At 44.6% G+C, this 27069-nt stretch overlaps 1 protein-coding gene across 1 annotated transcript in view; it reads right to left on the bottom strand.

Moving 5' to 3' along the window:
• ssbp4 (single stranded DNA binding protein 4) overlaps nucleotides 1-27069 on the bottom strand; it is an 87107-nt gene that overhangs the window by 55944 nt on the left and 4094 nt on the right. Inside the window, exons 2-4 of the mRNA XM_024004758.2 lie at nucleotides 23352-23424; nucleotides 15404-15465; nucleotides 2811-2895 (exon numbers count right to left, since the gene is read on the bottom strand). Of these exons, the coding sequence (XP_023860526.1) occupies nucleotides 2811-2895; nucleotides 15404-15465; nucleotides 23352-23424 (220 nt within the window). The remainder of the gene's footprint in view (nucleotides 1-2810; nucleotides 2896-15403; nucleotides 15466-23351; nucleotides 23425-27069) is intronic.

Below are 27069 nucleotides of genomic sequence, written 5' to 3' on the forward strand. Positions count from 1 at the left end.
TGGTTTCTGGGAAGGGGCCTTTGCAGGGTCCCCCACACAATGTATGCATTTATGATGGCAATGTTGAGCATCCCCCAAAACACATACTACCACCATTTTCTGCCTATGCGTCCAACATTGCAATAGCTCCTCAGTTGGTCAAGATGGTCAACCCRGCCCATTGTCTTGTTGTAATCCCTTACAAGCTCTGGAACAGATATACATTCCTACCAAAACCCCTGCCACGGTCACTTTAGGTCCAAGCGGTGTGGCACAAGGGTGAATGGTGGGACTTGGGGCAGACACACGCCATGGAAACGTAGGCTCCCCTCTCAGGTATGCTCTCCCTCTGCTTCGTCATCTCCCTCCTCCTCCTCCTCCTCTCTCCCTCCACATCTCTATCCCTCAAATCATCTCTAACTCCTCTTCCTCCCTGCCTTTTGCTGCTTTGAGCCCCGACTCTCCATATCACTTCCTTCTCATTCACTGACCTAAAGGAACAGAGTAACACGGGGAGAGGAGCAACAACTAGGATACAGTTATWGGAACATAATCTCTCCCTCTCACACTCTTTTTCCCTCTATTTTCCTCAACCATGCACACACCATCTTTCTAATTTACCGCGGTAACGGTACCCCCTGTACATAGCCTCGGTATTGTTATTTTATTGTGTTACTTTAGTTTATTTAGTAAATATTTTCTTAACGATTTCAACTCTTGATTTCTTGCCTAACAGACTAACTACAGAGTTCGCCAATGTTAGCTGATTAGTTACGAAGCTGGGACGGTTTCCAAAATGAATTGCATCGGTAGAAAGAGGACAAAACAAGCAACTTGTTAGATGGTTACGTAAACAAATATCCAACTCATCATATGAGCTCCACTGTGCGGGCCTCTACCCTAACATGACAGTTAAGCTGTCAAATAATAGGAAAACAAGGCAATGTATAGCCTATGAATATCTGCACCTAGCAAACATGACAAACCATAACCTACYCCCAACAGATGAACACAAATTACTCTAGCCTTCATGTCGGTGGCTAGTTAGCTGGTTATCTGTATGGCTAGCTAGTGAGAGTGAGGTTGACGCTTCGTGAGCGCAGCCCAAATGTAATGCTACACACAACTTTTCTTGCCTGACAGATTAACTAGCTAGCTATAGCAAGCAGCTTGGGCCGTTTCCATTTGAATTACGTCGGTAGAAATGAGACAAAACAACCAACTAGTTAGCGGACTATATACACAGCTAAACACCAACTATTTCCATGAGATAGAGCAATCAATCATTCATTCGAGCTCCACCGCTGATGGGCTCGCCTGTACCAACCAAGTTATCATGAATGACTTGCTAATCTGTGAGCAATTCTCCAAGTTTCACAGCATCGAATGTAGACAACACCAAACATATACCTGCTGTTTACTTATTTCACTCACCTGGACATTCTCGCTTTTCAAAGTGCAAGGACGTGTGCAAATCCGTATCACCAACCAACATAGATAAAACCTCTATCACAGTGAAAAGTAATGTCGGCACTGTCATTTTGAGTAATGAAGTAAAAAAAAAAAAAATGTTTAAAAAACCACTGAAAAGTCAAATGAAAGCATACCCTGTTTCCGGTTTCTCGTTGATGACAACAGAAACACAAATACGATAGGCTGTTGGCAAGTTATTTTGGGAAATTGACACAGATATTGTTAGAAGAACAAGGCTGTTCGTGGCAGCTATTGTAACTTAAGAAAGGCTGTCGACGGCCCCTCCGGGTTCTAAAGGGTTAATCTTGTGCAATACACACTCACAACAACAAATGAGTCTGTTCTGATGGAGGTCTGGTCTGTTCATACTCGTCAGACTACATGGGAGTGCGGAACTGCACAGAACTGGGAAACCTGCTACATTAAAATGTCTACTGCAGAAATAGAACCATCATGACCCATTTCCAAAGCTCCTTCCCTAACTGGCCAGGTGAACGACAAGCTAGTAGTAATACAGTCTGACCAACATAACCTATTAGCTGCATAAGARTTACTTTAAACATTTTAAAGGGTATGTCATACCACTATTTAGTATAGCCAAACCATGACCAAAAAAGGAGAATTCTGCACTATGGTATGGCGGTGATAACAAATAAAACGCATTTGCCTTGAGTGAGGCAGATGAAGTCCGAGGGGACTGCAGCTTAACCTTCAAATRATTCAGGTCCCGCCAATGAGCTAGAGGTCACAATCAGTGGGCACATTACAATGGTCATTTGCAGTCTGAGATTGGCGTCAACAAAGAGCCTCCTTTTATAGGCCGGCCACTCTGAGGCCCTCCACATGTTCAGGCAGCACATCAATTCCAGCACCAGGGAACATCCAGCTCTTCTGCAGATGAGAGGGTCAGGGAAGGCAAGCCCATGACCCCTAGGCCACCCCCAATTGGGCCCCATGCATCGGCCCCAGCACTGAACTTAATCCAGGCCAACAGCTCACCAAGTTGCTTTATTTGCTCCCACCCTTATTGAAACCATTTGAAGGCCAATAAAAACCTTGCAGAGGCCTGACATTTCACCTTCAGCAGACAGTTTAGGTAAGGCTCGGAGGTCAGGGGTCACAGGGAGGAAGTGAGAGGGGTAGCCAGGAAACTGTTTCACTAAGCTTAGGAGGATATAACCTATTGCAGTAAGCAACACTACATTCATATCATGACCAAAACCACCAAAACAATCATGCACGCAAATGTCTCAATTTGATGTTGCAAAATGAACATTGATAACAGACATTCAGTAGCCCACACACAACCACGTGACAATGGCCACTGTGCCTCTGACAGGTTGACAGAGTTGACTCACATAGTCGTGGAAAGCCTTGGCCTCGCTGGAATGTTCGCATGTCTCTCTCCGGTCCGGAGCAGCGCAGTACAGATCCCAGAATACACTGTGGGGAGAGAGAACATGGTTGGACATAGTTTCAGTTTACACTAACAGCCAGATATTGTTCACATGACTGAGTTGGTTGGAGCATGGTGCTGGCAACATCATGCAGTTGTGGGTTTGACTCCCTCATGGGACACATGCATGAATGTATACACAGTACGTGGGTGTGTGAAGTGTAAGCTAAATTACCATCTATCCATGGAGACCACAACTATGACAAAGTGAAACATGATCAAGCTAAAAAGTTAGTTGTCAGAGGTGTCTTTACTTATAACCAGGGTTTAAATTAAGAACTTTGTCAGTTTATTTTCCTAAACTATTCTAATCCAACCCGTAGTCCGCCTCAGAGCTACAGCAAAGCAGTGTCATCGAATTGAACCATCTCATGTACAGTGGCTCTCATTCTGCTGGGCCAGAGATGCTGGTTACTGATCAATTACTTATGATATTTGTTAATTAAGGCAAATCCAGTCCTTAAGGGTTGAAGAGGGCACCAGGTTCCAATCCAAATGCTCCCAATTACTTAATTGAAATTAATTACCTGTTTAACTAGTCCCCATTAAATTGTGCTTGRACCTAAGATATTGATTTAATGGATAGCACATAAAAGCTGCTGATCTGACTGGGGCTCAAGAGAAACATTACGCTTTTTCCAAAACATTCGAAGGCGAATACTCCACAATATGCATTCTTTCTGCTGAGGCGGCAAAACCAGACTTCTAACGTGTGAAACGCCTGACACTTGATATGACAGACTGCAAAATGGAGCAGAAAATATGAGCTGATGACCCATAACTGTGCGTGTATCAGATAATCATTCATCGCCTCAGTTTGAAAACATACAGTACCAGTTAAAAGTTTGGACACCTACTCATTCAAGGGTTTTTATTTTTTACTATTTTCTACATTGTAGAATAKTAGTGAAGACATCAAAACTATGACATATCACACACGGAATCATGTAGTTACCAAAAAAGTGTTAACTTGTTATGGATAGGGGGCAGCATTTTCACGTTTGGATGAAAAGCGTGCCCAGAGTAAACTGCATGCTACTCAGTCACAGTTGCTAATATATGCATATTATTAGTAGATTTGGATAGAAAACACTGAAGTTTRTAAAATGATGTCTGTGAGTGTAACATAACTCATATGGCAGGCAAAAACCTGAAAAAAATCCAACCAGGAAGTGGGAAATCTGAGGTTGGTCGTTTTTCAACTCAGTCCCTATTGAAGATACAGTGGGATATGGGTCATGTTGCACTTCCTGCACTTCCACTAGATGTCAACAGTCTTTAGACCCTTGTCTGAMGCTTCTACTGTGAAGTGGGGCCGAATGAGAGGGGAATGAGTCAGAGGTCTGGCAGAATGCTTTGAGCTCGTGACGCTCGTTCACGTGAGAGTGAGCTCTGTTCCATTTGCTTTTCTACAGACAAAGGAATTCTCCAGTTGGAACATTATTGAAAATTTATGTTAAAAACATCCTAAAGATTGATTCTATACTTCGTTTGACATGTTTCTACGGACTGTAATATGCCTTTGTCTGAACTTTTGCCTGGACCTGCCCGCGTGTCGTGAGTTTAGATTGTGTACTGAACGCGCGAACAACAAGGAGGAATTTGGACATAGATTATGGACTTTATGGAACAAATCAAACATTTATTGTGGAACTGGGATTCCTGGGAGTGCATTCTGAATAAGATCATCAAAGGTAAGTGAATATTTATAATGCTATTTCTGACTTATGTTGACTCCAACATGGCGGATATCTTCTTGGGTTGTGTTTGTCTCTGAGCGCCGTACTCAGATTATTGCATGGTTTGCTTTTTCCGTAAAGTTTTTTTGAAATCTGACACAGAGGTTGCATTAAGGAGAAGTATATCTTTAAATCTATGAATAACACTTGTATCTTTTATTAATGTTTATTATGAGTATTTCTGTGATTTGATGTGGCTCTGTGCAAATTCACGGGATGTTTTGGAGGCAAAGCCAAATGGAAACTGAGGTTTTTGGATATAAATATGAACTTGATCGAACGAAACATACATGTATTGTGTAACATGTTGTCCCGGGAGTGTCATCAACTCATGAAGAATATCAAAGGATAGTGATAAATTGTATCAATATTTCTGCTTTTTGTGATTCCTCTCTTTGGTTGGAAAATCGCTGTATGCTTTCTGTGACTAGTTGCTGACCTAACATGTTCCGCATTCGCCGAAAAGCTTTTTTGAAATTGGACACTGTGGTTGGATTAACGAGAATTGTATCTTTAAAATGATGTCTAATACTTGTATGTTTGAGAAAATTGAATTATGAGATTTCTGTTGATTGAATTTGGCGCCCTGCAATTTCATTGGCTGTTGGCGAGGGGTTCCGCTAGCGGAACGGGGTTCAGTCCTAGACAGGTTAAACAAATCAAAATATATTTTATATTTGAGATTCTTCAAAGTAGCAACACTTTGCCTTGATGCCAGCTTTGCACACTCTTGGCATTCTCTCAACCAGCTTCATGAGGTAGTCACCTGGAATGCATTTCAATTAACAGGTGTGCCTTGTTAAAAGTAAATTTGTTAATTTCTTTCCATCTTAATGCATTTGAGCCAATCAGTTGTGTTGTGAAAAGGTAGGAGTGGTATACAGAAGACAGCCCTATTTGGTAAAAGACCAAGTTCATATTAGCTTAAATACGCAAAGAAAAACAGTCCATCATTACTTTAAGACATGCAGGTCAGTCAATGCGGAACATTTCAAGAACTTTTAACATTTCTTCAAGTGCAGTTGCAAAAACCATCAAGTGCTATGATGAAACTGGCTCTCGTGAGGACCACCAAAGTTTAGAGTTACCAGCCTCAGAAATTGCAGCCCCAAAAAATGCTTCACAGGGTTTAAGTTTTTTTTAAATATTATTTTATTTAACTAGGCAAGACAGTAAAGAACCAATTCTTATTTACAATGACGGCCTACCTCGGCCAAACCCTAACGACACTGGGCCAATTGTGTGTCYCCCTATGGCAGCCTGATTCACAAATCTGGCCTTCATGGTCMATTTTCTGCAAAGAAACCACTACTAAAAGGACACCAATTAGAAGAGACTTGCTTGGGCCCAAAAAGACGAGCAACGGACATTAGACCGGTGGAAATCTGTCCTTTGGTCTGATTAGTCCAAATTTGAGATTTTTGGTTCCAACCGTCATGTRTTTGTGAGACGCAGAGTAGGGGAACGGAGGATCTATGTATGTGTGGTTCCCACCATGAAGCATGGAGGAGGTGTGATGGTGCTTTGCTGGTGACACTCAGTGATTTATTTTGAATTCAAGGCACACGTAACCAGCATGGCTACCACAGCATTCTGCAGGGATACACCATCCCATCTGGTTTGCTCTTAGTGGGACTACCATTTGTTTTTCAACAGGACAATGACCCAAAACACACCTCCAGACTGTGTAAGGGCTGTTTTACCAAGAAGGAGAGCGATGGAGTGCTGCATCAGATGACCTGGCCTCCACAGTCACCCAACCTCATCCCAATTGAGATGGTTTGGGATGAGTTGGACGAAAAGGAAAAGCAGCCAACAAGTGCTCAGCATATGTGGGAACTCCTTCAAGATGATTGGAAAAGCATTCCAGGTGAAGCTGGTTGAGAGAATGCCAAGCGTGTGCAAAGCTGTCAAGGCAAAAAAGGGTCGCTACTTTGAAGAATCTCAAATATAAACTCAGCAAAAAAAGAAACGTTCCTTTTATAGGACCCTGTCTTTCAAAGATAATTCGTAAAAATCCCAAAAACTTCACAGATCTTCATTGGAAAGGGTTTAAACACTGTTTCCCATGCTTGTTCAATGAACCATAAACAATTAATGAGCATGCAACTGTGGAACGGTCATTAAGACACTAACAGCTTACAGACGGTAGGCAATTAAAGTCACAATTATGAAAACTTAGGACACTTAAGAGCCCTTTCTACTGACTCTGAAAAACATCAAAAGAAAGATGCCCAGGATCCCTGCTCATCTGCATGAACGTGTCTTAGGCATGCTGCAAGGAGGAATGAGGACTGCAGATGTGGCCAGGGCAATAAATTGCAATGTTRGTACTGTGAGAGGCCTAAGACAGCGCTACAGGGAGACAGCACGGACAGCTGATCGTCCTCACAGTGGCAGACCARGTGTAACAACACCTGCACAGGATCGGTACATTCAAACATCACACCTGCGGGACAGGTACAGGATGGCAACAACAGCCCGAGTTGCACAATCCCTCCATCACTGCTCAGACTGTCCGCAGTAGGCTGAYAGAGGCTGGACTGAGGGCTTGTAGGCCTGTTGTTGCCGGTGATGTCTGAGGACCTGCCTTACAACGTCGCCTATGGGCACAAACTCACAYTCGCTGGACCAGACAGGACTGGCAAAAGTGCTCTTCACTGACGAGTTGTGTTTTTGTCTCACCAAGGGTGATGGTTGGATTCATGTTTATCGTCGAAGGAATGAGCGTTACACGCAGGCCTGTACTCTGGATGCCTGATCGATTTGGAGGTGGATCGTCCGTCACGGTCTAGGGTGGTGTGTCACAGCATCATCGGACTGAGCTTGTTGTCATTGCAGGCAATCTCAACGCTGTGCGTTACAGGGAAGACATCCTCCTGCCTCATGTGGTACCCTTCCTGCGGGCTCATCCTGACATGACCCTCCAGCATGACAATGCCACCAGCCATACTTCTCGTTCTGTGCGTGATTTCCTGCAAGACAGGAATGTCAGTGTTCTGCCATGGCCAGCGAAGAGCCCGGATCTCAATCCCATTGAGCACGTCTGGGACCTGTTGGATCGGAGGGTGAGGGCTAGGGCCATTCCCCGCAGAAATGTACGGGAACTTGCAGGTGCCTTGGTGGAAGAGTGGGGTAACATCTCACAGCAAGAACTGGCAAATCTGGTGCAGTCCATGAGGAGATGCCACCAGCTGCATTAAGTACTGCAGTGCCACACCAGATACTGATTGTTACTTTTGATTTTGACCCCCTCTTTGTTCAGGGACACATTATTCAATTTCTGTTAGTCACATGTCTGTGGAACTTGTTCAGTTTACATCTCAGTTGTTGAATCTTGTTATGTTCATACAAATATTTACACATGTTAAGTTTGCTGAAAATAAACACAGTTGACAGTGAGAGGACGTTTCTTTTTTTGCTGAGTTTATTTGATATGTTTAAGATTTTTTTGTGGTTACTACATGATTCCATATGTGTTACTTCATAGTTTTGATGTCTTCAGTATTATTCTACAATGTAGAAAAAAGGAAAAATTWAAGGAAAACCATTGAATGAGTAGATGTAGCATCATGGCGCCGGGGATGATGGCTGACGTTTTACGTGCTCCTAACCAACTGTTTTTTTGTTCGTTGTTTTGCGTTGTTTGTAAGTTATTTTTTTACTTATTCTTTACATAATATTGCTGCTACCGTCTCTTATGACCGAAAATAACTTCTGGATATCAAAACAGCGATTACTCACCACGAACTGGCAGAAGCTTTTTTCTCTCACTTTAACGAGTTTGACGAGCCCGAAGTGAAGGACATACTGCTTTCCTGGGAACAGGCCCAAATCCCTGTCATTTGCGTGAAGAGAAAACGGAGAAAAAGAGAATGGAGGTCGGGCTGCCTTCTGAGAATTAGTAGGCGATCGAATAAACCCCACTGCCTTCGGTTGTACTAGCTGACATGCAATAAAAATTGACAACCTACGAAGAAGATTAAACTACCAACGGGACATTCAAAACTGTAAAATCTTATGCTTCACGGAGTCGTGGCTGAACGACGACATTATCAACATACAGCTGGCTGGTTGTACGCTGTATCGGCAGGATAGAACAGTGGCGTCTGGTAAGGCAAGGGGGGCGGACTATGTATATTTGTAAACAACAGCTGGTGCACGATATCTAAGGATGTCTCGAGCTATTGCTTGCCTGAGGTAGAGTATCTCATGACAAGTTGTAGACCACACAATCTACCTAGAGTTTATCTGTATTTTTCGTAGCGGTCTACATACCACCACAGACCGATGCTAGCACTAAGACCGCACTCAATGAGCTGTATTCCACCTTAAGCCAAACAGGAAATTGCTCATCCAGAGGCGGCGCTCCTAGTGGCCTGGGACTTTAATGCAGGGAAACAAATCCGTTTTACCAAATTTATATCAATACAAAAAGGCACTCGCACATCTGAGCAATCTTATTTGCAGGTGCATGGCATCAATTGAACAAGATGAAGGAAAAGGAAATTTATATCAACATGTTAAATGTGCAACCAGAGGGCGAAAATAAAAAATAAAATAAAAATTTGATGCATACAAAGCTCTCCCTCACCCTCCATTTGGCAAATTTGACCATAATTCTATCCTCCTGATTCCTGCTTACAAGCAAAAATTAAAGCAGGAAGCACCAGGYATGCTAAATTTGACCATGCTAAGCTAAAGGACTGTTTTGCTAGCTCAGACTGGAATATGTTCCGGGACTCCTCCGATGGCATTGAGTACACAACATCAGTCATTGGCTTCATCAATAAGTGCATCGATGACGTCGTCCAAACAGTGACCGTACGTACATACCCCAACCAGAAGCCATGGATAACAGGCAACATCCGCACTGAGCTAAAAGCTAGAGCTGCCACTTTCAAGGAGCGGAACTCTAACCCAGAAGCTTATAAGAAATCCTGCTATGCCCTCCATCAAACAGGCAAAGCATCAATACAGGACTAAGATCGAATCGTACTACACCGGCTCCGAAGCTCGTCGGATTTGGCAGGGCTTGCAAACCATTAGACTACAAAAGGGAAGCACAGCCGAGAGCTGCCCAGTGACACGACAAGCTAATCTACTTCTATGCTCGCTACGAGGCAAATAACACTGAAACATGCATGAGAGCATCAGCTGTTCCAGATGACTGTGTGATCACGCTCTCCACAGCCGATGTGAGTAAGACCTTTAAACAGGTCAACATTCACAAGGCCAGACGGATTACCAGGACGTGTACTGTGAGCATGCACTGAGCAATTGGCAAGTGTCGTCACTGACATTTTCAACATCTCCCTGTCCGTGTCTGTAATACCAACATGTTTTATGCAGACCACCATAGTMGGCTGGTCATGGCTCACAACACCATTATCCCAGAAACCCTAGGCTTGCTCCAATTTGCATACCGCCCTTACAGATCCACAGATGACGCAATCTCTATTGCACCCCACACTGCCCTTTCCCACCAAGACAAAAAGGGACACCTATGTGAGAATGCTATTCATTGACTACAGCTCAGCATTCAACACCAAAGTGTCCTCAAAGCTCATCAATAAGCTAAGGACCCTGGGACTAAACACCTCCCTCTGCAACTGGATCCTGGACTTCCTGACTGGCCACCCTCAGGTGGTAAGGGTAGGTAACAACACATCCGCCACGCTGATCTTCAACACGGGGGCCCCTCAGGGGTGCATGCTCAGTGTCCTCCTGTACACCCTGTTCACTCATGACTGCACAGCCAGGCACGACTCCAACACCATCATTAAGTTTGCAGATGACAACAGTGGTAGGCCTGATCACCGACAACAACGAAACCGCCTATAGGGWGGTCAGAGACCTGGCCGTGCGGTGCCAGGACAACAACAACAACCTCTCCCCTCAACGTGATCAAGACAAAGGAATTGATTGTGGACTACAGGAAAAGGAGGACCGAGCACACTCCCATTAACATCAACAAGGCTGTAGAGGAGCAGATTGAGAGCATCAAGTTCCTTGGTGTCCACATCACCAAGACAGTCGTGAAGAGGGCACGACAAAACCTATTCCCACTCAGGAGACTGAAAAGATTTGGCATGGGTCCTCAGATCCATCGAGAGCATCCTGACTGGTTGCATCAGTGTCTGGTATTGCAACTGCTCAGCCTCCGACGGCAAGGCACTACAGAGGGTAGTGCGTACGGCCCAGTACATCACTGGGGCCAAGCTTCCTGCCATCCAGGACCTCTATACACCAGGCGGTGTCAGAGGAAGGCCCTAAAAATTGTCAAAGACTCCAGCCCCCCAGTCAGACTGTTCTCTCTGCTACTGCACTGCAAGCAGTAGTGGAGCGCCAAATCTAGGTCCAAGAGGCTTCTAAACAGATTCTACCCCCAAGACATAAGATTAATTGTTCAGCAATCAAAATGGCCACCCAGACTATTTGATTTGCCTACCCACCCCCTCTTTTACACCGCTGCTACTCTCTTATTATCTATGCATAGTCTACCTACATGTACATATTACCTCAATTACCTTAACTAACCGGTGCCCCTGCACATTGACTCTGTACACAGGGGGTACCGGTACAGTCTCGCTATTGTTATTTAAATGCTGTTCTTTAATGACTTATTCKATTTTTTTTAACTGTATTGTTGGTTAGGGGCTTGTAAGTAAGAAATTCACTGTTGTATTCGGCYCATGTGACTAATACAATTTTGATTTGTGCCCAAACTTTTGACTGGTACTGTATATTGTTACACTTTTATAGGAGTGGTGCTAAAACTCTGTATTTTTTGTACACGGTAGGTACATTCATATCTACGGTCTCATTACAGTGTAAGCACAGTGAAGTATAGCAAAGATACAACTACCTCTGTTTTTATATAATAACACATTTTACTTTCTACTAGCCTCTGCTCTCAGGTGTGCACTGTCTGGGTCAGCTGTCCTGTGCTCCCTGATGAACAGCACAGAGAAACYGAGTAGAGAAAGCTGGAGAACAGAGAAGTGTGTGTATGCGTGTTCATGCGTGTGGCTCTATGCATGTGCGCGAGTGTGTGTGTYTGTTGAGGGGGCCCATGAAGCCTGCCCTTCAGTCACTTGACAATAAAGCCAGGCTGCATTATCATATCTATCAGCTGCCGTTAAAGAGATTGCAGCTTTGTCAGAGCCGCGCTTGCCGAAGGGAGACAGAGGGACCATCTCAAATCCAATCAGCTCTCTGGGAAATGAAATAAGACGCGTGTTATAGTTTGTTACTGAAAAGCTGCAACTAGGTGCAAACCAGGGGATGGGGACTGGGGAGCAGGGTTATCATAACCTGACACCCTCCAAAGTTTCAAATGGCAAAGTTGATTTGTCTCAGTGAGACTGTACATGCAACACTGGAGCATGTCTGAWGGAGTCCAAGATTAGTTTAAACTAGCTAGCTATAGGTTGAAAAGCTCAGACCTTTGTCAACTGGAGATGTTCATACTGTGGATGCATTCTCTCCTTAAAAGATGCACTGTCAAACTTTTGTATAATTTCAGCCAGTCGTTTTTGAATGTAGTGCTCACAAGAATGGTACACCACCCAAACGACATCCAATCAACTTGACACAACAACTGTGGGAAGCATTGGAGTCAACATGGGCCAGCATTCCCGAGGAATTGAGGCCATTCTGAGGGCAAAAGGGGGTGCATCTCAATATGAGGAAGGTATTCCTAATGTTTTGTACACTCAGTGTGTGCAGATATGTGCACCATGTCATTGCTCTCACTCGAACTCTGCTGTGTCCAACGAGCCGTTATGCCCACCCTGCAAACTCATTGGATAACGCTGGGCAAGCCTTTTGCTAGGTGTCACTCAAATAGCAACGGGCTGAAGCTCATTGGCTGAAACTCAAATTACTAGGGGGCTGGCACACGTGGGGGAAAATGGCGCTGCACAGCTTCCAGAAAACAGTAGCTTTTAAAACTACGGATTTCGTGGCTAATTGAGGTAAAACCGTAATTCTGCTCATGAATTATATGCATGTATGAACTACATACACATTGACACATCCAGCCCAAAGCAGGAGGTTTAAAAAAATAATAATTTTAAACTCACTAGGTCGCCAAAGAACCGCTCAATCTCTAAATAAATTAACTTGGCTGTGTGGAATCCCTAAGATTAGTCTGGGTGTGAGATTCATACTCCAGTTTAAGAGGGCATGCACATTCTGCCATATCCAAATGAACTGCCAGTCAAAACAATGTGGAAATGTGGGCAGCATAAACAGGCCACACACACACACTTTCCACAGCATCAACATTCATAAGACAATTACAAAAATGAAATGCCTTTGTGATAATTACTGCAATTAACTGTGCTCTGACAAAGCCTGGTGGTAACAATGTGCCTTCCGCCATTATTATGACCATTATGGGCAGAGTAAACACAGACAAGTGGTTGTAAGGGCCTGGGCATTAAATCAACAGTGATGTGGCTGGAGCCACAGAGCAGCCAGGCTAAGGAGAGGAGAGGATAGGACAGGAGAAGAGAGGAGACATGTTGACTATGGCTGCTACTAGTATTATTATCAGCCTGAGCTGCTCTTAAAATGGGACAAAACCTGCAAGCAAACAAAAAAAAACGTTTGGTCTTCATTACCCCACTGAAGTTTGCTATTCTCCTGGTACCAATGTGAGGCCACAAGAGAAACAGGCACTCCCCATCTCTTAAAACAGTACGCCATGTAAATCTGTTCTAGAATTCCACAGGAGCCCTCCCCTCGGATTTCACTAATAAATTCAACATCTGAAAATGGGCGAAGAGAATAAAGGAAAAATGTGTGCGCTTCTTGTTAAAGATGACAGAGGAACAGATTACTCCTTTATTTATTTAACAAGGGGAAAGCTCTGGCCAGATGATCTAGTGTCTTTCTTGGTCAGGTATAGCAGCTCTACTCTGCCTGACACAGACAGGCTGAAAGGAACCACAAAGCCCCAGGTTCCTGCCTGATACCTGCTTTTATAAAGAATAACCAGGAGATCTAGGCAAGTCTGTTTTGCTGGAGTGTTTTCTTTGCCCCTCGCAAGGAGGAATTTCAGCTGGAAGCAATTTGAGGGATGATCCGTGTACATAGTACTGTGGTGAGGTTCTCAGAGGGTGACAGAGTGGATGTCCAGTGAAAACTGGCTAAAACAATTGATTTGGCCGACCAATGTAGAGAGCTAATGACACAATCAACACCTGCACCCCTCTCAGAGCCCTGGCTTTATCTCTGCGTCCATAACAACAGATGTGGATGACTGAACCCCTCCCTCAACTCATTCAGCCCTGCGCGGCCCAACAGGAAACTGTTTGAGACAGAAGCAGGGAAGAAAACCCAGGGTGGGGGATTTGGCTGTTTAACACAAAGGAGACTGGAATGTAAGGAGTTAATCCGTTTGGGGTCTCTTCCGCAAACAAAGGACAGGCCTTCAGACAAAGGTTGAGGGAGGGGGAGTGGTTGGCTTTCCCTTACCATCTGGACCTTTTGTTTGGGGGAGGGGGTTGACGTAGGAGGGGGAGGCCCCCCAGTGAGCCTCCCCGTCCACATGCTGCAGCCCCAGACAGACACCCTTCCACTGGGTCACACCACACTGGGGCCCTGTTCAGCTAATAATCTCTCTCCTCTGCAACTGCTCACACACACACAGGGGGCTCCCTCAAACCGTGCCTCAGCAATCGGAGACTTTAAAACTTTGAGGGTTAGACAACGGGAAAGTAAACTTGTCCAAAAACTGTATGTTTGTGTATGTCAATCTGTCTGTGCTTCTGGTAGATTAAAGTGAAATCTGTCAGACGGAGGGAACACAGGCTCTCTTAAGGACCATTATGAGCTGTGTAAACATGATTCACAATTAAAACAGGTCAGCAATTCAGGGGGCAGAATYCCGCTAAAAATGCCCCTGTTCAGCGGTGGAGGGTAGAGGGGATTCTCAGGAMGAAGAGCGCAGGACAGAGGGCAAACAAAAACTGCCTGTGAACTCACRCCCTCTCTCCCCGTCTCGCTCTTTCCTTTATCTATTGCTCTCTCTATATTTCCCTCCGTCAGCTAGAGGGGAGCCCAGGCATGGGTGTTTCCTTCTCATCCAGTGAGAAATACATGTCAGCCTGTCAGTTCAGAGGCGACTGCATCCAGGTCGTGAATACACTGAAGTATTTATTTGGTATCAAAACGTCTGACAAGTCCGCTACAAGAGGAAGAATGCAACTCAAGTTGGTTCTACAAATACCATAGATAGAGACCATAATGGGTTAGGTGTTTTCAACTCCGACAAACAGAAAGTATAAAACGTATTTACAGTATCAGGTACACATGCTGTAATCATAGCTTAACTTTTAAAAGAAATACCGACCTTGTTCAAATTTGAGGTAAAAGGTATTGTTGGGTAAAATTATAAGACAGACATTTGTCATTTAGKAGACACTTATCCGGAGCGAGTTACAGTAGTAGTAAGTTAATACATTTTCTCACTGGTCCCCCGTGGGAATCGAACCCACAACCTTGGCATTGCAAGCGCCATGCTCTACCAACTGAGCCGCATGGGATCAGGACAATTGTAGTTCATCATCCAGTGAAGAGTACAGTGAAGAGTACAGTGCACACAGACATCAGAAGACGTACCTGTCGTTACCAGCAATTACCTCCCCACTCCTATACATCATGTCGTGAATGGCACTGTGTGTGTGTGTGTGTGTGTAGACTGTGGCGTTTAAATGTGACTCTACATAGAAGACAATGTACGTACCACCACCATGAGTGTAGGAATCCAGGGGGCTCCCCCAGTGTAATGTTCTTCTCCCATCGGATCTGAGAGAGATAGAGAGAGAGAGAGAGAGAGTTAAGACTCTGCCGCATGTGCATCCATAATGCATACACACACCACTTCACCTCAGACAGACATGCAGTAAGAATGGAGTGCAGAGAGTGTGGATCTGACACTAAAAACATCTCAGTAGCAGCTCCTCACACTTCATACACCTCTGCTCCCCATATCTGGCCACTGAGATAAGATCAACCCAGAGATAGCACTAAAAGGGCAGAGTGTGGTAGCTAGCTAACTCAAACTGCCACTGTCTGTGGCCGCTGTGTGAGCTACAGAACATTGCAGGCACTGTAGGTATCCTCGCTTGCATGCCAAACTTTCTGGGTTTCTCCTGTTATGACTAGGACCCAGGGATTTGCTGACTGACTTGACCAGGGACAATTATGTAACTATGGCCAGGACTTTTTCTTCGTCAGGTCAAATTTTATTGGTCACATACACGTGATTAGCAGATGTATAGCGAAATGCTTGTGCTTCTGGCTCCGACAGTGCAATAATAGCGAAAAAGTAATAGCGAACAAATTACACAACATACACCCAATACACACAAATCGTAGTAGGAATGAGTTAAGACTATATACACAAGCGATGTCCGAGCGGAACGGACTAAGATACAGTAGAATAGTATAAAACACAGTATATACACATGAGATGAGTAATGCCAGATATGTAAACTTTAAAGTGACTAGTGTTCCATTCCTTAAAGTGATCAGTAATTCCTAGTCTATGCGTAAAGGCAGCAGCCGCTAATGTGCTAATGATGGCTATTTAACAGTCTGATGGCCTTGAGATAGAAGCTGTTTTTTAGTCTCTCGGTCCCAGCTTTGATGCACCTGTACTGACCTCGCCTTCAGGATGATAGCGGGGTGAACAGGCAGTGGCTCGGGTGGTTGATGTCCTTGATGATCTTTTTGGCCTTCCTGTGACATCAGGTGCTGTAGGTGTGCTGGAGGGCAGGTAGTTTGACCACGGTAATGTGTTGGGCAGACCGCACCACTCTCTGGAGAGCCTTGCGGTTGCGGGCGGTGCAGTTGCCGTACCAGGTGGTGATACAGCCCGACAGGATGCTTTCAATTGTGCATCTGTAAAYATTTGTGAGGGTTTTTGGTAACAAGCCAAATGTCTTTAGCCTCCTGAGGTTGAAGAGGCTCTGTTGCGCCTCCTTCACTACACTGTGTGTGGGTTGTCCATTTCAGTTTGTCAGTGATGTCTACACCAGGAACTTGAATCTTTCCACCTTCTCCACTGCGGTCCAGTCGATGTAGATAGGGGGATGTACCCTCTGCTGTTTCCTGAAGTCCACGATCATCTCCTTTGTTTTGTTGAGTGAGGTTGTTTTCCAGGCACCACACCTCTTCCCTGTAGGCTGTCTCGTCATCGTTGGTAATCAAGCCTACTACTGTCGTGTCGTCTGCAAACTTGATTGAGTTGGAGGCGTGCTTGGCCACGTAGTCATGGGTGAACAGGGAGTACAGGAGGTGGCTGAGCACGCACCCTTGTGGGGCACCAGTGTTGAGGATCAGTGGAGTGGAGGTGATGTTTCCTACCTTCACCACCTGGGGGCGGCCCGTCAGGAAGTCCAGGACCCAGTTGCACAGGGCGGGGTTCAGACCCAGGGCCTCGAGCTTAATGATGAGCATGGAGGGTACTATAGTGTTGAATGCTAAGCTATAGTCAATAAACAGCATTCTTACATATGTATTCCTCTTGTCCAGATGGAATATGGCAGTGGGCAGAGTGATGGCGATTGCATCGTCTGTGGACCTATTGGGGCGGTAAGCAAATTGAAGTGGGTCTAGGGTGGCAGGTAAGGTAGAGGTGATATGATCCTTGACTAGTCTCTCAAAGCTACGGGGCGATAGTCATTTAGTTCAGTTACCTTTGCAGGAACAATGGTGGACATCTTGAAGTATGTGGGGACAGCAGACTGGAATATGTCCGTAAACACTCCAACCAGATGGTCTGCGCATGCTCTGAGGACGCGGCTAGGGATGCCGTCTGGACCGGCAGCTCTGAGGGTTAACACGTTTAAATGTTTTACTCAAGTCGGCCACGGAGAAGGAGAGCCCACAGTCCTTGGTAGTGGGCTGCGTCGGTGGCAATGTGTTATCCTCAAAGCATGCAAAGAATGTGTTTAGCCTGTCCGGAAGCAAGACGGTCTCGGCTACGTGGCTGGTTTTCCTTTTGTAGTCCGGGATTTTCTGTAGTCCTTGCCACATACGTCTCGTGTCTGAGCTATTGAAATGCGACTTCACTTTCTCTATACTGATGTTTAGCTTGTTTGATTGCCTTGGAGTGAATAACTACACTGTTTATATTCTGCCATATTACCAGCCGCCTTGCTATTGTTAAATGTGGTGGTTTGTGCTTTCAGTTTCGCACGAATGCTACCATCTATCCACGGTTTCTGGTTAGGGTAGATTTTTATATAGTCACAGTGGGTACTACATCTCCTATATACTTCCTTATGAACTCAGTCACCGTATTCGTATATGCGTCTAGATTATTTTTTGCACGCTACCTGGACCATATCCCAGTCCACCTGATCAAAACAATCCTGAAACGTGGATTCCGATTGGTCAGACCAGCTGTGAATAGTACAGAGCACGGGCACTTCCTGTTTAAGTTTCTGCCTATAGCACAGGAGGAGCAAGATGGAGTTGTGGTCAGATTTGCCAAAAGGAGGGCGGGGGAGGGCCTTGTTAGCATCCCGGAAGTTTGAATAGCAATAGTCGAGAGTCTTAGTAGCGCGAGTAGGACAGTCAATATGTTGATAGAATTTTGGCAGCCTAGTCCTCAGATTTGATTTGTTAAAATCCCCAGCTACAATAAAATGCAGCCTCAGTTTGCATAGTCCAGTGAAATTCTTTGAGGGCCATCGAGTTTTCGGCTTGAGGTGGGATGTAAACGGCCATGGCGATGACGGAGGAGAACTCTTGGGAAATAATACGGTCAGCATTTAATTGGGAGGTATTCTAGGTCGGGTGAACAAAATTACTTCAGTTCCTGTAAGTTCCTAGAATTACACCATGAGCCTTGAAACGTGGCATGTAATAGAGGCCAAATGCAATGCAATGTAGTTGTAAGGCACGTGGCTGGTGATCAGGACTATATTGTTGGTGTGACTGTTGCCAGTTTTATAGGCTCTCCTACACACAGCTGATGGATGAGACTAACTTACGTGTGGGCCAGTGGAGGGTGTTCAAGGGTTCTGCTGTGCATGGGAGCAGGGAGTGACTGTTCCGAGGAGATGGGCGAGTGTGCAGGGGTAGGACGAGGGGTTAATTGAGAGGCAGGAGAGAGGCCAGGTGATAGCTCTCTCATTAGGTGGCATCGAGCAGGTGTGTTTTGCTTCAGCGTATCTGGAGGGACTAAATTCCCTTATCTGTTCAGGTGGGAGACAGGAGGGCTGGAAAGGGCCAAACATGCTTTGGAGAGGTCCTGAGATTTTAGCATAGTAATTATATTGGCGTGATGTGGCTGACTGTAGAACTGTTGACATTTATATGTGATGAAAAGAGACGTGAACAGAGAAACTTTTAAGACCTTTGTGGCTAAAGTTATGAGTATTGGTGAGAGTATGGGAGCTATAAAGGCATTTTGAATATTGCGTACTTACTTACTCTATCATAAAATATGAAGGGCAAGATGAGAGTACCAGAAAGCAGGAACAAATGGTTTGAAAACATCACTGATTAGTATCTCTGCATTATACGGTGTATGTGATTTCATATATTTAAAACAACTAAAGTACAAGCAAATTACCTGGAAAAAGGCCTCTGCATGCCTCATGGAAATAGACTGTGATCCATAACTTAACCCCTATCCAGCAGCACACCAATAACACTCCATCTCAGGGAGGAGATTCGCCCAGGAGGGTTCTGCAATCAGCAAGCCTCACTACTTAATCTCTCCGAGCTGGTCCCAGATCTGTGCTTAATATTTTAGTCCAGTTCTGTGCCTTGGTGGCAGTTAGTCGAACACAGCTGCCTGCACTGAGCCGTTTAGGGCAGAGAGAGGGAAAGCTTTTGGGAAGGTTAGGTGATTGATGTATTGATTTATCAGCATTGTAATAGACTAGGTTACTGTTTGACTTTGTTGTGTCAACCTGGACAGGTTGTGGCTTGATTTAGCCTCGCAAACACACCTTGAGATACAACGTCTAATGTTTATATTCTATAGCCTGATATCCGCCGTTTTAAATTATAATTTCCATGTGTGACATTAGCTCAGTCACATTAAAGTCTGCTCTCTCATTACAGGTTATATTTTGATAACACATACAGTGCATTCGGAAAGTATTCAGACCCCTGGACTTTTTCCACTTTGTTACATTACAGCCTTATTCTAAAATGGATTAAATAAAAATCTACACACAATACCCCATAATGACAAAGCAAAAAGTGTTTAGAAAATTTAGAAAATTTATATTTTAAAACCAAAAAAATMTATACCTTATTTACATAAGTATTCAGACCCTTTGCTATGAGACTCGAAATTGAGCTCAGATTGATCATCACTGAGATATTTCTACAACTTGGAGTCCACCTGTGGTAAATTCAATTGATTGGACACAAGGTCCCACATTTGACAGTGCATGTCAGAGCATAAACCAAGCCATGAGGTCGAAGGAAGTCTGTAGAGCTTCGAGACAGGATTGTGTCGAGTTACAGATCTGGGGAAGGTTACCAAACAATGTCTGTAGCATTGAAGGTCCAAGAACAAAGTTGTCTCCATTATTCTTAAATGGAAGAAATTTGGATCCACCAAGACTCTTCCTAGAGCTGGCAGCACTGCCAAACTGAGCAATCGGGGGAGAAGGGCCTTGGTCAGGGAGGTGGTGACCCAATGGTCACTGACAGAGCTCCTCTGTGGAGATGGGAGAACCTTCCAGAAGGACCACCATCTCTGCAGCACTCCACCTGTCAGGCCTTTATGGTAGAGTGGCCAGACGGAAGCCACTCCTCAGTAAAAAGGCACATGACAGACAGCTTGGATTTGCCAAAAGGCACCTAAAGGACTCTGACCATCAGAAATAAGATTCTCTGGTCTGATGAAACCAAGATTTAACTCTTTGGCCTGAATGTCAAGCATCACATCTGAAAGAAACCTGGCACCATCCCTACGGTGAAGCATGGTGGTGGCAGCATCATGCTGTGGGGATATTTTTCAGCGGCAGGGATTGGGAGACCAATCAGGATCAAGGGAAAGATGAAAGGAGCAAAGTACAGAGAGATCCTTGATGAAAACCTGCTCCAGAGCTAAGAACCTCAGACTGGGGCAAAGGTTCACTTTCCAACAGGACAACGACCCTAAGCACACAGCCAAGACAAGGCAGGAGTGGCTTCAGGACAACTCTGAATGTCCTTGAGTGGACCAGCCAGAGCCCAGACTTTTCTAGAGACCTGAAAATAGCGGAGGTAAGGGTCTGAATACTTATGTCAATTCTAAAAACCTGTTTTTGCTTTGCCATTATGGGGTATTGTGTGTAGATTGATGAGGATAAGGCTGTAACGTAACAAAATGTTAATGGGTCTGAATCGGATGCACTGTAAATGGCAGGGAACATATGGAATGTGTGTGATTCATTGAGAAAGATAAAGAGCAACATCTTAGTTTAAGACTGAGGAGAAAATACATATAGCCTGTGTATAATAGTATGCTGTAAATTCCAGGTCATGACTGTATCTCTAAGGAAATTAGGCTGCTTTAGAAAACCGCCATCTAACGTTCCTTTTCCTGTGTGGTTGATAAGGGACACCCAGCTGAGGCAAAAATAAATAAAATGCGCCTGTATCTTTCAAAACATAACATACGTAGGTCTGGGCCATGCGTCAGACATTTTTGAACGCAGTGACACAGGTACAGTCATGAACAGTGGTGAAACATCAACGCTGTAATACATGATAACAGCTGAACAGATTATAATACAGGAGGGGAAATGCTGTGATGTAAGCTGGGTGAATCACACCACTGAAATAGTTCTGTGCTTGAACACGGGCCAGAGTTTATTTTATTTGAAATAAATCATTAGAAAAATCACAACCTTTCATTGCACTTGAAAAAGATCACTTTAGCAGGTCCAGGGGTTAAGAACATTATTAACCAATTGTACACATTCATCCAACTAAATGAACATATTAAATCTGACTTCTAACACATGGGAGTGTTAAAGAGCAGTTATGAACCAAATGAGCATATACACCACTCCAAAGGTGTGAGTAGAGCTCTCACTGCTGGTTAAATGAATGATAAATAATCTAGGAGTTAAATAGACTAGTATGAGCATCCAGGGTATCACTGAGAGAGGATATTGGAGTTTAACCCAACTTTTTCAGAAGGCAACTTTTTCAGAGGGCACACAGAGCAGTATAAGTAGGGCCAGGAATTTGTCCTGAAGAAGTAACCTCTCATGGCCCTAGTTATGGCTTCCTGCACCAGTTAAGTGGTCACAGAACCTCCTGACCCTAGGGAAAGGGCACAGCTGATACATAATATAAATAATATTTGTCTTTACCATATAGTCCTCCATTATTTGCGTGCCAGTAAAGTTCTTCCACAGCCATAATGGTACAATATTTAGTGAGCAGCATAAAAGGGGTCTACACACATTAAAGAGACAGTAGATACGGAGCATAGCGCAGTAGTTGCAATGTCGTTTTTCCCGTCACAAAAAGGGCGGGAGCATTCGACACACTTTTGTGCAACTTGAAAATTGAGACGTGCCATATCATTCCTTACGGCGCCATGTTGTTACTTGGTTCCTTGATCTGATCTATAGGCTATACTTCAAAGTAGCATATTCTGCATTGATAACCAAATACAGTCTCAACGACTGTTCAAACAATAGACCAAACATTGTAGCCTTATTAGAATCCCCCCCCAAAATGTATTTTGTTGAGAAGTAACTACTTCTAGACAGTAAAAACAACTGGTAGCCATATGCCTTTTCTCCGTGATATGACCACATTAGATGTGATATGACCACATTAGATGTTTTGCTGACATAGGAGCGAATACACTGAAGCAGCATATCAAATTGGAATTATGTTATAGGTTACATTGGTGAGTAGGCTATAAGAATATTTGCCAGGGCAAATTGATAAATTGTATTATTTCACATGGGGGAAGATGTGGGAAGCTAGGTTAGTGCTAGCAGAATAACCTACAGCCTACTAGCAGGCACAAAACGAGGAGATGTTAATCAAACCTAAACTTTCATTACATGTAGGCCTAGCTATTAATTAAATATGCAGTTGGTTCTCTTTCAAATTAGCTTAGTGAAGTTCAACGCGATTTCTCTTTGTCTACCTCAAAAGGGGGAGACTTCAGAAAAATCTCTGTTATTGCCCCCTTGAGAACGCTGCTATTTGGGAGACTAAAAATGCATGGACCGGCACGTAGATCTATGCAAGTGAAGCTTGTAGCAAGCTTAAGGCGTGAAGGTGTTAGAGAGGTGAAGGCCTGAATACTAGGCCACTATGGAGGAAGGATGTCCATTAAGGAAGAGGATGCAACACATTACATGGGCTATTTCTCATTGACAGTTCAGGTGCCATCAGGCTAATAGAGGAAGGAGCATGGCCTAGGTGTTGATATGGAACCCAAACATTTTTTATTGTCCTTATAGAAATCTTAAGACTAATACTGCTGTTATTCATCAACTTATAGCTTAGTCTAGACCCATTACATCCATATCATTGTATACAAAACTTTGGAATCTAATTACTTGTGTTACAAAGCAGAGACGCCCAAATTGGTTCTTGACCCCAGGGCTACCGCTAATGTAAATTCCATCCCTCGCTATACAATGGAGAGGAATCCCATTCATCCGTTCACCTCAGGAAGTTCTTCTAAAGCCATTTCTTACCTCTGACAGGAAGGTCTGTGCTGATTTCTGTGCGCCGACGTGCAGCAAATACTCGTACACATATAAAGCTAACCTGGAAAACAAAGAGAAAAAGGTCAATGTCGAGGCTCCATCTCGCACCTCCTCCATCACCTCCTCCTCGCTCTGGAGAATCTCTCACTCTCTCCCGGGCTAGCAGGCAGCCTATCCAACTGGCGCTCAGGTGAAAAATGAATTTGTACTGGATCTCTCCTTACAGACCAGTGGGGTTAACCAGGAGAACGCAGGCTTTGTCGTAATAAAATACAATTGTGTTTTTGGTCAGACCTGTTGTATGTACACAGTATTAACATTTACAGTAGGAGCCAGAGACTTTCACAATGACAGCCAGATAACATGCGGACTCTAAGGAGAAGCCATTGGGAGGCTCAAGAAAATAAAAAGAGCATCTGTGGTTTACGGAGCTCCTCCTTTAACATGGATGCTGAGGAAAACAAGAGGAAAGCAGAGACAGCCAAGCGTGGGTCGGTGTCACATTATCTGACAACCCACTACCTTGTGCATTTTTGGTATCATTATGACTGTCATTTAGACGCCTGTGCTGGCAATTACTGTGCTCCCTGTGCTCCTGGACTAGTGATGAACCCACACTCTACTAAGAGGGAAAGGGCCTCCCGAGTGGCGCAGCGGTCTAAGGCACTGCAGAGCTTGAGGTGTTACTACAGATCCAGGTTCGATCCCGGGCTGTGTCGCAGCCGGGAGACCCATGAGGCGACGCACAATTGGCCCAGCGTCGTCCGGGTTAGTGGAGGGTTTGGCCGGCCGGGATGTCGTTGTCCCATCGTGCTCTAGCAACTCCTGTGGCGGGCCGGGCGCATGCACGCTGACGCGATCCCCAGTTGTACGGTGTTTCCTCCGTCACATTGGTGCGACTGGCTTCTGGGTTAAGCGAGCAGTGTGTCAAGAAGCAGTGTGTCAAGAAGCAGTGCAGCTTGGCAGGGTCGTTTTTCGGGGGACGCAAAGTCTCTTGACCTTCGCCTCTCCCAAGTCCGTATGGGAGTTGCAGCAATGAGACAAGACTAACTACCAATTGGATAACAAAATTCTGAAGAAAAAAAACGAAAGAAAAGTCAGTTTGGTCACATTAGGTTAAATCTACTGTCTCAGAAACACTTGTGCTGGATGTTGAACCAAGCACAAGGGATCGTCTCGAAGTAATCATTGATTTGATATGCCAGCTTTATACAAGGGAAGCATTTCTTCCACAGACTGCAAAAACAGTTTTGACTAACATTAGACATTAGTTAAAGGGGACACCTATCTTCTTAATTATTTCTCAGTGTTACATCAGACGTATTCATTTCACTGCTCATTTCAGTAATCTAGTGTAAACAAATGGTTCTGGACACAACGAACACAATCATGGCCACAGTGTTTTATCTGGTCTGTCTGTTTTATGGCTGTGGATTTGTTATGCTGGAGTGACTGCTTACAGCAGGGGTGTCGAGGTCCAGAGTCGCACTTAATTATAAATCCTCTATCCACAGCTTTGTACATTTTCTTTTACACTTTATTTGGGTAGTCCTTCTGTAGATGCTCTACAGATGGTCATACTATTAACCAACTATCTGTTGATAAGCAACTGCTTGCTAAGGTTACGGTTAGGTTTAGAGTAAGGGTTAGGATACGGGTTAAGGTTAGGGCAACGGTTAAGTTTAGGGTTAGTAGATAGTTAGTTGAAATGTTACCGATAGTCTGTGTAGAGCATCGGATCCGGCCCACGGGCCGTATGTTTGACACCCCTTGCTTAGAGGGTAGGTCAAGGGTGATGGTAGAAGAGAGGGATGGGCAGAACAATGGGTTATGGGTAATGGCATGATATTCAAATGAATGACACGGTGGAGCAAACCGCTGGCTGCAATATTTCCATACGCATCTCATCATAGAGGGGAGTGTCACCACGCGACACTACCTGGTAACACTGAAAATGCTTGGTGGCGTTTGTAATCACGTCTCAACTGAGTTTAATTCAAACCAGCCAGTGAGAACTGAGCACTGGGAATGTGCTCTGAAAGAACTTAAATGAAACCAGTCAAAAAACGAAGCGCTCCTTTAACCAGGAAGTACCTGTGCTCTCCCAGTCTGAAAACTTGTCAGATTCCTGGTACAGAGGGGAGGCGGCTGGTGTAAAATGTAAGAAGACTACCTCATGTCTGTTTGTAATACCCAGCGGCATGCGTGGACTTCTATAAGCTGGTCCACACTGAACTGGATCGAACAGAAATTCCCATGAGTACCCTGATGAAATTTTCATGGCTACACTGGTATGATCTGAGGGGTTCTGTGCCCTGGTGATGGGCACCTGCCCCTGTTCTAATGCATTATTTAAAAACACTCATTCAATCCTGGCTTCGGGGGACACCTTTTGTTGCACTGTCAGTAGCACTGAGTGTAACTCCGCCAAGGGAAGAGGGTTGTGGAGACTCTCCCTGCGCAGGTAGAGATGGCGTCAGCAGAGGGAAGGAGATCGAGAGAGGGAACTTGCTAGGCGTTAAGACAACTGTGTGATGGTGTGATGAGAGAAGGGAGATCTACAGGATTACGACCATAGTGGAGACACTAGGGCCACACATGACAGGAGACAGACAGAGCACTGACACCAAGCACAAGGCATACGTTCATACAAAAACCTTCACTGAAACGAGACTCCATCTGACACACACAAGCTCCATGTTCTCTGACCTCCCAAAGGGAACATCTCCATAATAATATATTTACAACCCCTGAGTACCAAGAGTGGTGCTGGGTCATCTTCTCTGTCATTTTTAGTGATGTCTCAGGTGCCCCCCAAAAAATCTCAACATCCAAATCCATTGCTCTGCTGGTCCAGTCCACCCCTCTAAGCCACTGCTCTCTTCCGTGCCAGACTCCAGCTAAAGAGCTCTGAGGCCACTGAAACCCCATCATCATGGATAATGGTCATACAAATTACATGCTGTGGAAAGGTTAGGAGACAAGAGACCAGTAGACTTCTCTCAGTTAMAGAACTACTGTTGAGTGGGTGGTTTAGTTTGATCCTCTCTGTAGTGACTAACGTTAGAGGCAMGGACAGGGAGGCAGTCAGCAGCCCTTGCTCCACAGTCAGCCCAGAGTTTTACACGGTGTCCACACTTCAAGGGGAGATCTTCCACCTCATCCAAGGTACACTCCTGACATCCCACCCCAGGCTATCAGACTACGCTCCCGCAAGACATGAAAGGACCTCTGCCAAGTTTAGCCAGCTAAAGCACAGACAGTTAGCAAATTAACTTTCCTGTCTTGATGTAAATAATTCAGCAGCGAGAGCATGGGCTTGGTTAGATAAGGTATGCATGGGCTTGGTTAGATAAGGTATGCATGAGAAGTGATGGAGAAGGGAGTTGGGGTGAATGCAAGATAGTAATTGTATCAGTTTTCATAATGCCCTTTTAGTTTTTTCCTTGTTTCACAAAAGCCTAGGCCTAGAGGAATTAAGATCATGATCGCAAATTGATGAGTACTGACATGTCTTGTAAGCAAAGGAGGATGCATAGATTAAAAGGACACCTCTGGAAGCATTTCATTCTCCAAGTGTTAGGCTACCTGTTTATGAGATGAAACTAAGATTAAATTAACATTTTTACACTGACGGCCATTTTTTGCAGACACAAAACAGTGACAAAAGACTGTACACACGCAAACCAGCCATGGGTTAATCCAC

Source organism: Salvelinus sp. IW2-2015, linkage group LG16 (genome assembly GCF_002910315.2).
Source record: "Salvelinus sp. IW2-2015 linkage group LG16, ASM291031v2, whole genome shotgun sequence".
In the NCBI taxonomy this organism is placed as follows: domain Eukaryota; kingdom Metazoa; phylum Chordata; class Actinopteri; order Salmoniformes; family Salmonidae; genus Salvelinus; species Salvelinus sp. IW2-2015.